We start from the raw sequence: 12,553 nt of genomic DNA, 5'->3' as shown, positions 1-12,553 counted from the left end.
GGATTTCGTTGCTGTCCATTGTCGTCATCATTGTTTTAAGGTACTCTTTTTCCGAACTTCGCTCATTGGAACATCATTTACTTCCTGACATCTGTGTTCAAAAGACCTTGAAATTATGTCGGCCAAAATATTTACACAGATGATCACGACAAAATGTTTATACTACTGGGACTGGCATTAAAGTTTTATGTTCTCGATCCAAGGACTCTGAAACACAAAAGCGTTTTCTTCGTGGCGTTTGCCATGGAAACTTGAGATATCCACAACTAACTCATCAGAAAATACGACTTGAAACTGCTTGATTTGCACATTTAAATATGCGTTCATCATTGTCTAACAAGACTGCTGTACTCCATGATATCATACTAAACAATGCTCTGGATTTCTTTTGTATCTGTGAGACTTGGCACCAGCCAAATGACTGTTTAACCTTAAACATGAGTGCCCCACTGGGATAAACATATATTGAGAAGCCACGGTTAAGTGGCAAAGGTGGCGGTGTCGCTGTTATCTAAAATAAATGATGTTTCACCTGTTCTTATTGTACTTATTTATCAACCCCCTAAACCAAACCCTCTGTTTTTTACAGAACTCACAGAGCTACTCACATCTTTTAGCTTGGTTTGTTTAAGGATGGTTGTGACTGGCGACATTAATATCCACGTGGATAACTCTAATAGTAATCTAACTGTTGATTTTATGGATGTGTTAGACTGTTTTAATATGATTCAGCATGTGACATTTCCAACTCATAATAAAGGTCTTACACTTGATCTGGTCTGTTCTCTTGGTGTGGACATTGATCAGCTTGACAGCAATAGCTTCTTTCACACACAGTACTTCTGTTAAATTACCATGAATTTACCAGAATGAATTTACCAGTAAATACAAAAATGTGCTGTTCACACATGCAGTGACGTTCTGTCTTTTTAACAGTAAGACATCATTCACACATCAGTATCAAAGTACCGGTAAACTCGGAGAGAAAGCGGAAGTTACCTGTGGCGCGCGGCCAGCCAGCTCCGTGTCGTATTTGTAAACAACGGCGGGTTATGACTTAATATCCAAGGTCCGTATTTTGTTGTTTTCACATCTGTGGCAAACGGTCGCGAAGTTGCTCGTGACCAAGCAAATTGCGTGAGGCGGCGTCAACCTGCGTTTGCACATTAGGCTTCACAGATGGTGTGCTAAGGACGTCGGCAATATGGCAAATAGACGGCAAGCTGTTTAAAACAACTTTGGTGAAGAAATGTGGATGTTAACTTAAGGTGTGCTTGATTTTTATGCAGCAAACAGTTCGGGGGTAAACGCATCACCTGTATAAAAAACTTTCTGAATGGCCCGATCTGTCAGCGTGATCTGACGTCGGCCGTTCTAAATGCCGGTAATCCTATATTTTTCGTTCACACATAGCGCTTACCGGTAAATTACTGGCAATCTTACAACCTGTCTTACTGGTAAATTGTTAGCACTGATTTACCAGAAAGGTTCTGTTCACACATGACATGTTAACTGCAATTTACCAGTAATTTACCAGTAAATTACCAGTAAAGACTGTATGTGTGAAAGGGACTATTGAATTGTGCATTAGTGATCATAAGCTTCTTACTTTTAATGTAAAAGTCCAACTTTTAAGAAGTACTCATAAAAGGGTCGTTCATTTTAGAAATATCAATAATGTTACCTTTGACAGTCTCTCCTGTCAGATTTCAGAGCATTCAGCAGTTGAAACGGTTGATCACTATAATTTCATTTTGTCATCTGCTTTGGATGTACAGTACTAGCACCTATGAAAGAACATGTTGTTTCTTTTAGTAAATCATCTCCATGGTACACTACTGAGTTAAGGGCTGTTAAGATGAAAGGTAGGCAGCTTGAACACCAATATAAGAAATCTGGTTTAACTGTTCATAAGCTTATGTATGATGAGCATTTGAGTGAATATGCTGAAGCACTCAAAGCAGCAAGAACACAGTATTATTCGGCTATCATTAGTGATGGTGCTGCAAACCCTAATAAGATTTTTAAAATGATCAACAGCATTGTTGCACCGGTTAAGTTGCCTATCTGTTCTTCTGTACAGGAGTGCAACAAGTATCTTAGTTTTTTTATGGAAAAAATTGAATATATACACAAGTTAATCAGTTTGTTACCTTGCTCTACACCTATTGAGATCTATCCATCAAGTTTCCTGGAAAGCTCATTTTCTGGTTTTAATATAGTCACTGATAATTGTATTCTGAAATTAGTGATGGCAATGAACACAACTACATGTGCTCTTGACCCAATTCCAACATCTGTTTTAAAGGGATGTCTTCCTTCAATTAGTCCCTTTATCACGAACATTGTGAACAAGTCTCTTACTACTGGTATAGTTCCAAAAGCTCTTAAAGTTGCAGCTATTACACCAGTCCTTAAAAAGCCTGGATGTAATAAATCTGATCTATCAAATTACAGACCCATCTCTAATTTACCCTTTCTTGCTAAAGTTCTAGAACGTGTTGTTGCGGCACAACTCGACTCACACTTGTCTTCCAACAAGCTTTTTGAACCTTTTCAGTCTGGGTTTCGAAAGGGACATAGTACAGAGACAGCTCTGGTTCGAGTTATGAACGACCTGCTCATCTCAGCCGACTCTGGAGCCTCTACCATCTTGGTCTTGTTAGATCTTAGTGCTGCATTTGAAACAGTGTGCCATTCCATCCTAATAAATAGGTTGGAGAGGTGGCTTGGTACTGGTACTGTGCTGAGCTGGTTTAAATCTTACGTTACTGATCGTTCCCAGTTTGTTGTCCTGGGAAACAACAAATCTCAAGTTGGACAGTTCTGTAATGGTGTTCCTCAGGGATCGGTTTTGGGTCCCATATTGTTTAGTGTCTATATGCTTCCTCTGGGGCAAATTATTAGGAAATATGGCTTAGGGTATCATTTCTATGCTGATGACACCCAAATCTACATCAGCTCCAAATCTGATCCTACTCGCACCTCCACAAGGAGGTGTATCTGAGTGTGTGCAAGAAATAAGAACATGGATGCACCATTATTTCTTAAAATTAAATTGCTCGAAAACAGAGATGCAACTTATTGGCAGACCAGCAGTCATTCACAAAGGGAATAATCTTAATTTGATTATGGATGACAGTCTAGTACTTCCATCTGTTCAGGTTCGTAACCTTGGAGTGATTTTTGACACTCATCTGACACTAGACTCTCACATTAAGAGTATTACAAAGTCTGCTTTCCATCATCTCAGAAACATTGCAAGGATTAGACCTTTTCTCACCCCACCTGATGCTGAAAGGCTTATTCATGCTTCCAGAATTAGCTACTGTAATGCTCTATTTGTTGGCTTGCCTGCTAAATCAATTAAACGGCTGCAGCATGTACAGAATTCAGCGGCACGTGTTCTTACACATACATTACGTCAGCATATCACAGGTGTGCTTTATAGTCTGCATTGGCTTCCTGTGCAGTCGCGTATTGTTTTTAAAACATTCCCTTTAACACACAAAGCTTTGCATGGAATTGCCCCTTCCTATATTTGTGACTTAGGCCCAATCCCATTTCTCTGTCTTACCCCTACCCCTTAGTTTTGCATGTTCACGTGAGAGTAAGGACCAATCGGGATAGCCCTTTCGCTCTCGTGCAAAACTAAGGGGTAGGGGTAAGGGGTAAGACAGAGAAATGGGATTGGGCCTTAGTCTGCCGTTACAAGCCTCCTCGCTCCCTTAGGTCTGCTGATTCTCTTACGCTCCAACAGCCTTTGTGTATATTAAAATCTATGGGGGAAAGAGCTTTCTCTGTTGCTCCACCAACGCTATGGAATGCACTTCCCCTGGCTGTCAGAGATGTGAATTCACTATCCAGTTTTAAGAAGCTTTTAAAAACCCATCTTTTTAAAATTGCATATATGGATTGTCACAATTTTTTTATTGTGTTGGACTGTATTTTTATGTATTTTTTAATTCTTGTATTGTATTTTATAATGTGGCATTGTAGCGCCTTGGGTTTTAGAAAAGGGCATTATAAATAAAATGTATTATTATTATTATTATTAATAAGATTTTTTTTCAAATAAGTTTACTACTTAATTCAAGAACATTTTTCTTATTCTTATTTTTTGTCTAAAACTATACTTATTTTCCTAGGTCATTTTGCTCATCAAGAAAATATATCTTAATTTAAAGATTTTTTTTTTGATATTTTTACTGAAAACAAGACAAAAACAAGTAAGAAAGTTTTTTTGCAGTGAGTGGATAAGAAATCACTCAAAGTGTTCGTTCAACCAAAAAAAAAAATCAACATTTAGTCCTATTGACTAATGCTGTGCACAACAAAGGCAAAGCAGATATTCACATCGTGTTCCTGGCTTTATATTTCTCAAAGGATTAAACTTTTTGTTTGCCTCACTTGTGTGAATAAAAACATGCAATACAATTTAGGGGAAGTGCAGTGTGCCATAATCGATTCACATAATCTGGATGTCTTAGGACTGTGGGAGGAAACCAGAGTAACTGAAGAAAACCCACAGCAAAGTCATTTTAAGGAAGTTACATCACTACGCCACCGCGCCACCATATTAGCAATTGCCTCCTGGTCTTGTTAGAACAAGACCTGTTGATTCTGTTTCTCCCCCGCAGAGAATTGGCTCATTTTACTGGAAGGCGAGACTAGAGCGGACATATCTTATTAATATTAAGTATCTTTACTCACGCTGTCACAGGGAGAACAAGCAAACCCCAGACAGAACGGCCGAATGACTTATCTTGGACCTTCTTGTTGTGAGGCAACAGTGCTACCGGGTTCGAGTAAATAATGTTTTTAATCAGTTTGGGTGAACAAACCCTTAAATTAATTGACTGTCACTAATCTTTAACATGTTTAATATTTGGAGTTTACAAAAAGTGGTGTTTCATAAGAAACCCCATGAACAATTTTGCAACAGGGTGAATTCAGTTATGGCATCACACATTTATTTCTATAGAATTTGCAAACGGTGACTCACTATTGTATAATGTGTCACTATTGCAAAATTAGTTTCTGCCTGATGATTACCCTGAAGTAGGCTTTATGCCCAGCTGCACTACTTCCTGAACTTCAGCCAGCTCCTTGTTTCTTGTCTGCCATTATTGGACAAACTGATTAATCCAGGTGTGTCTGATTATTGTTGCTGTGACTTCTGAGGTCAGGTACACCTGGATTAATCAGTTGGTCCAATAATGGCAGACAGGAAACAATGAGCTGGCTGAAGTTCAGGAAGTAGTGCAGCTGGGCATAAAGCCTATTGAGGTAAAATACAAATGTGAAGGACTAAATAATCATTCTGTGAACACATCATGAGAGCTATCCTGAATAAATATTGAACATACATTTTCCATCTTAACACATCTATTTAAATATGAAATGTGAATAAACTGTAATACACAACAATTATCATCATCTTTGTTTACCTTCAACAACTGTTTGTTAAAAGTTGGAGGAAGCATTTTACATAAATGTACTGCTAAATCAATATTTAAGACTAAATACTTTTAAATGTTCTGCTGTGACATGATGAGTATTTGTCACAAATCAAGATGATTCGACAAAAGAAGTGCGTTTTTGGATGCAAGGAGGAGAAAACCTTGTTTGGCTTTTCCTGTCTTAAGACAACAGTGGATGCAGTTTGTTTTTCCCGGACAGCATTGTAATTGCGAATGGGTTGTTTTGAAACCTGGGATGATTGATTTACAAACAAGGCTTGGGTCGACGCCGGATTTGCAACTGAGTGATGGAGCGGTCCCAACTTTAAAAGATCCCGTTCAGGAGTCGGAACCACATGCGTAAGTAAATCAAAATCTCACGTGTTTTGTTTGCGATCGGCCCATACGTGCATGTAATGTAAACAATACGAACAACAGCACACATTTTCCAAACACTGTACTGCACGTACGACATTTACACTTTTTAAAATGGGCAAATGCAGAAAAAATACATCATCAAGAATTAAGTCACTTTTTTATTTAAAATAGCAGATAAGCAAACAATGATAAATTACCAGATAAAGACGTCCTGCTGTAACCGACTCCGTATCTGATTCTGGATAATATATGTACGGCTGTATCTGACTGTTTTTATTTACATCAATGTCACAGCTGTACACATAACTCTTTGCCTCCGCCCATCGTACGCTTTCAAGAGATCGACTTTTATCTGAAAAAATTGGAAAGGCTGTTCTGTCTTTTATAAATCTGACAACACGAAAGACTCTTTGGACATATAAATGATGAAATACTACTCTATAGACGGTTTCATCAAACGCACGTGCGCTGACGCGATACACGTCTGGATCCGAACCATTTTTTTAATGGTCTGACTAGTTGCTAAACTGATCTCTTTAACAAATACCTTGTCGAAAATAACAAATGTTTTAGTTTCCTAAGTGATCTATGTGTTGTTTTTTTGCTTGTTTAAAAAACTTTGTTGTTATTTATTCTTAGAGGAGTTTACCGGAAGTTACGTGCGGACCACGACAGCCGCTTGTTTATGTTGTTACTGCTGAAACTGTCTATAGGTAACCATGAGATTGGCAGAAAGGGTGTGCGTTATGTGATCTTTAATATGACTGCCAAATAAAAAATTTTAAACGTAACACACTTAAAAAAAGAAATTTAAAAAAATTTACATTTTGAACTACATAGTCATCGATTTAAAAGGATAAATCGCCCAAAAAAATGATAATTATGTCATCATTTGCTTGTGTAAATGTATTTGTTTTGCTAAACACAAATGAAGATATTAAAAACTAAAAATTGTAACAACCAGATTGTAAGAACAAATAATACAATAAGTAAATAGGTGCCCCAGATCTGTTTAGCTCCAACATTTTTCAAAATATCTTCGATTGGCTGAACTAACCCTTTAATACTACATCGTATGATTTACTGTGGTAAACACTCACCTGTCTACAGCAACTAGTCTGTCATCCGGTAAGGAAAACACACAGCCCATAGTGACAAACACTGCAGCAAAACTACAACCTGCTCACACTCGACCAAACCACCAACTAACACTGGAGAATAAAGGCACTTCCATGGGTAAGAAACAACGTGCATACATGTTGACAGAAAGATAATCTCCAGCCGAACAGAATCAGAGTTTGACCTCAGCCTTTAGGAGCGACAGCAAAAAGAGAACGGATTCAGAAATCCAAAGGAGGACCATAAAGAGACCATGTAAAGAAGTTGATTTTAGAGGCAAGTAGCACTCCTAACAGAGAAAGAGCTTGTGAAGGACCACTCTTCTGTCCCGCCTCCATCACTAAACAGCAGATGGAGAAAGCCATTGATAAGGTGAATCATCATTTTAGCAAGGCTTGGCGATCATATCCTGTGTCAGAGATGGGCTGCAGTTTCTACGGTCTCAAAAATGTAGCAGCATCGCCAACATATGGACAGGAAAAGGCACGAATATTGGATCCTCCCATGAATAGCAAACTCAATCCCAAGAGTACAAAAAAAAATCACAACAAATGTTTTTCGTCATCCATGAGAAAGATACATAAATCACGCGTGAGCACACGCATGTAGCCGTAGCAACAGTTTGACGGCACTGCTGGTTTTGGAGAGAACTAATGATGGGGATCTGCCCCCTCTTCACTGCTGGGTTAGATTGTCATGGTAACCACGTAAATCATAAAAAGACTCTTCTGCAACAAGCCAGGCATTGAGAGCAGCAAGACAAATTGGAAATGGTTTCCACAAAAACACAATAGAGAGTGAACATAACGGGGGGCTTGTGTTGTGCCTCAACTTTTTGGCTGAGCTCAGAAAATTTCTTGGCCGGCCCCTCTAAAGCACAAACAACATGAGGCTTTGAAAAGACAAATAGACTTTCCAGAAACACAGTTAAGCAAGAGAGAGAAAGAAAGAAAACGGAAGCATTTCAACATTCCTGAAAAATTAGGATTCATGTAGGATGAGCCATCAAAAACTTGTCCAAGAAGAAAATGAGCGTATATTTTAGGAAAAGTGAATATAAAAGGTAATTTTGCCAACTTTTGGTATGCAAATTACTCACATTTACGAATGCTCTTGTTATGTTTAACTCTTTCCTGACAGTGTTTTTAAAAAAGTTGCCAGCCACTGCCGGCATTTTTTAACTATATTTTATGGCGTAATAGCACTTTTGGGAGTACTTCGACTCGCCTGAAAAGTCCGCTCCCCTTCTCACTCTCATAATGGGAGAGGGAGGGTGTTACTGCGCCGAGTAGAAGTACTCCCAAAAGTGCTATTACGCCATAAAATATAGTTCCTCTTTTAAATCCGCTTAGAAAAGCGCTATGTTTTATTTTGTACCACCAAACTTGCTCGTATAACTACTCGTCTTAAATAGGAAAAACGTTGATGTGTTTGGTCACTTCTAACTTTATCTCTAAATGGTAGCATTGAATGAATGGGGCTAAGCTAAATGCTATCGAAGCGTCGCAGCGCGCTCCAGCGCTTACGTGCACGCACACAGATGATAGAGGGATGTATCAACAATTCTTAGTTAAGGTAATAACATATTTTAATATTGAAAATGAGTAGACTGTTCCTTTAAATGTACTTATATCTTTAAAACATCTAAAATCATTCTGCAGAATTCCGCAGATTTAAAAAAAAACCTCGCAAATAGTCTGCAAATTCGGTCTGGCCCTGGTAATTACTGAAAACAGCAGATGTCCAACATTTGCATGCATGCATGTCCAACATTGTTTTAAAAAGGTGGTAAACTGAATGTTTTTGAAGGTTAATTGTGTTGATAGGATGCAATGTAACCTGTTCATGCATCCCGTTCATTAAAAAAATCAAATAATATTATATCTATATTCTACACCGCTGTTTCCATTATCCTTAAAACAGGAAGTTGAGTCCTTTAAAAGCCTCTCCTACAAAAATACGCAATATGCTCAGATTGGTTAGCTGGTCCAGTGCATTGTTTGGGAACATCACGGCCCTTACCATTATGGGTAGTTGAATGTGCACTGGTGTATTTTAAACAGTGGCGTCAATATTTCCTAATCAATTTGAGCCCTAATCAGACCCATGGAATATTAGTGAAGAGCATTAAGGCTGCAAGCACGGATCTTACAGCTCTTCACACCGCAAGCGTGAGCAGAGCGTAAGTGGCGCGTGTTTTTTTTCGGCGCCCATGTTAAAGGAATAGTCTACTCATTTTCAACATTAAAATATGTTATTACCTTAACTAAGAACTGTTGAATCATCCCTCTATCATCTGTGTGCGTGCACGTAAGCGCTGCGACGCTTCGATAGCATTTAGCTTAGCCCCATTCATTCAATTGTACCATTTAGAGATAAAGTTAGAAGTGACCAAACACATCAACGTTTTTCCTATTTAAGACGAGTAGTTATACGAGCAAGTTTGGTGGTACAAAATAAAACGTAGCGCTTTTCTAAGCGGATTTAAAAGAGGAACTATATTTTATGGCGTAATAGCACTTTTGGGAGTACTTCGACTCGGCGCAGTAACACCCTCCCTCTCCCATTATGAGAGTGAGAAGGGGAGCGGACTTTTCAGGCGAGTCGATTAAGCGTCTAGAAGAGGTTTTTCTCATAAATGCATGTAAAATAATGTGAACTTGAGATTTTTATTTTGTTATTAAACTGCACAGTATGCGCTGCAAAAGCAGCCGGTGTGAAAGCACAATGGCCACGCGCCACAAATGCTCTCCTCACGCTTGGGTGTGAAACTGGCGTTACAGATCTTGTTTATAGTTTTTGAATACATTGTTATTTGACTCTGGATCAACAGTGATTGCTACTGACTGTATAGCACAGTTAGTTTTGTCTTAAAAGAACAATAGTTTTATAAAACAGATAGTTTTGTCTTTATACTACAGCAGCCAAACAAAACACAGAAGCATGTTTAACAGCCCTGCAGTTATTGGAGCACACAAATAAACATTATATAAAAGTGCTAATCAAATAATAATTTACACCGATTACACATACAATAAAGTTTGCCGGTGTCAGTAGGCGTTTGTCAGATAAGTATGAATTGGCATTTAGCCAACTGGCTAACAGTGCCAAACAACCTTGTCCTTTGTTTAAATCCTTGCAACAACATAAAAGCAGCTCAACATAGCCACACCCCCTTTGTTGCATATTCCTGGGGGCCGGGTTTGTGTAAATTTTAGGGTTTATGATGTCACTAACCCAGGAAGAGGGTCACTTGTAGTCTATCCAGCCATTTGTTTGTAGTTTATGAGAAGCGATTCTGTTAAAGAAAATACTTTCCTTTGCATTGAGTTTTCTTCAGCTTATAAATGTGTTTCGGTTGTTTTTGTTTCAAGATGTTGCCTTAATTTGTTGGGCCTCATGATATCGGCTGCTAACGCTTTAAGACAGAGAACACAGACAGGTCTCTCATCTGTGCCAACCACACCAACCGTAAATCCAAGATTAAGATATGCCTCATCATACTTTCTTTTCAGCTGGCTTTTTGGTTGATTAGGTTCACTTTCTGTCTTGGTTTTCTCTGCTGGTGCCGAATCTCCAGTTTCTTTTCATTCCATGTCAGAAACGTATCCATTGTTAATTTTATACCCTAATTTTATGCCTATACTGTACTGCCTCTCCACATGAAAGCTTTCATTCCGCTTCAATTAACATTCCAACTTTAATTTATTTTTATAGGCTATGGTTTAACGTGACATTTTCTTCACAGTATGATGTTTTTAGGTTAGGCTTATATTTAAATGTGTCGTTTTGAGTGTATGATCAATAAATAAAGTAATGAATAAAGATGGGCACAAAAATGACCAAACTTCACACTTTGAGAAACACTGCACTACATCAATGTGTAACTTCCAATAAAAAACTTGCACAATGGCGGTGTGCATATTAGTTAACTATTTAAATATTTCATTGGCAAAATAATACACTATGTAAACATACTACTTTGATGGGAGTAAATGGAACACTCCATGTGAAATCAAGCCAAATTTTGGAAAATTCCTATTTTACAAGAGTTTACTTTTATAATGCTTGGGTAAGACTTTACAATAAGGTTGTATTAGTAAACATTAGTAAGTGCATAAACTAACATGAACTAAGTGTTATTCGTTGTTAGTTAATGTTAGCTAATGCATTAACTAAATGTTAACAATTACAACCTTGTTGAGGCTTTTTCTAAAGAAAGAAGTATAAAGAGATCTAAAATATTAAATGCCATGGATGAATATTTTGTGAGTATTCCACAATCTAAAAAAATCTGTAAATATAGGGCACAGTGTACTGTATTAATATGAAGGAATTTTCCAAATAGTTTTTTTAACAGTTATGTGAATTTTGCACTTCATTGAGCACTTCGTTGAACTGAAATGTTCATAAAATTAACAGATAATGGGACTCATTCACTATGCATGCATGAATTTGTGCTTGAGATGTGCGTACGGATATTTCACAAACAAATCACAATTCAACAAAAACGTTTGTTTCAAAAATCATTTCTTCTAAATGTGCAAAAAAATTCAACTTAATACTACACATACGTGATAATCACGTACGCTATAATTATTTAATAAATAATAATTATAATTATTAAAATATTTAATATAAAATATAATTTTTTAAACAAAAATAAACTTAACCAGCAAATTTTTATAAATTCTATATTTTTACCTTAATTTAACACTTTTCATGTTCTAATACTCTAATCAACATGGGCAGGGAAAAAAATGCTTTATGCAAATGTATGTTTATTATTAGTGAAAATGTATTTTAAGAAAAATCCAGTTAAAGATTTTTTTAACTTTTAAAAACAAAATTACTGCATCCATACCTTAAAATCACTGTTAAAACTAACAGATATCAATATCAATGAATGTTTTTGACGTGTCAGTCAGCGTGTGTAAGATTGTTTTCGACTCTTGTTGCCCTTAATAACACTCAACCAAGATCAACCAGGTCCCAAACTTTATCTCTCTTAATAACTCTTTTAACATCAAGCAAATCCTGCACTTTTTCTAATTCCTTCATGTTTTAAAACAGAAACCAAAATCTCAGATGCACAAGTGGATGGACATGCATCCTTGTATTAGTTAAGCATTTAACACTGCCCCCCCCCCCCAGAAAATTACAAAAAAGTGCTTAATGTTTTTATTTTTATGAAAACCAAAATTCCATCCCCTAAAAAGTAGCTTCAAATTTAACTGTGCGCATTCCAACTCATTTAGACATCACGGGTTCATATTACTGTCTAAGGTTGCGTCTCAATTTATCCAACAACGGGCTAGGCCAAGGGTCAAACAGAAATTGCGCAATGCATTAATCGCACGTTAATAAAATTTGTGTCATTAAAATTTATTTACGTTAATGCATTAATAACAAGTTAATTTTGCCAGCCCTAATTATTATATATAATCTATATTATTAGCATATACAATATATTATCAGTCATTATTATTGTATAGGCAATATTTTTTCAACACAAAGAAGATGCGCATAAGAACAAATCTTGACGCTTTGCTTCCTCACCAGTTGCGAGGCTAAATAAGGGCCAGGGTGGCACT

At 37.2% G+C, this 12,553-nt stretch overlaps 1 protein-coding gene across 5 annotated transcripts in view; it reads right to left on the bottom strand.

The window, feature by feature from the left end:
• The window catches only part of porb (P450 (cytochrome) oxidoreductase b), a 38,961-nt gene that overhangs the window by 21,735 nt on the left and 4,673 nt on the right, over window positions 1–12,553 (bottom strand). Inside the window, exon 1 of one of the 5 annotated variants that reach the window (XM_055195711.2) lies at window positions 6,941–7,523. The exons of the other annotated variants lie outside the window; for them this stretch is intronic. Coding sequence (XP_055051686.2) covers window positions 6,941–6,990 — 50 coding nt within the window. The 5' untranslated portion in view covers window positions 6,991–7,523. Of the gene's footprint in view, window positions 1–6,940; window positions 7,524–12,553 lie in introns of those variants that run through there. 5 annotated transcript variants of the gene reach the window in all.

Source organism: Misgurnus anguillicaudatus, chromosome 24 (assembly GCF_027580225.2).
Source record: "Misgurnus anguillicaudatus chromosome 24, ASM2758022v2, whole genome shotgun sequence".
Classification (NCBI taxonomy): Eukaryota; Metazoa; Chordata; class Actinopteri; order Cypriniformes; family Cobitidae; genus Misgurnus; species Misgurnus anguillicaudatus.
The sequence above is the reverse complement of the archived record's forward strand: the minus strand, read 5'-3'. Positions and strand labels throughout refer to the sequence as shown.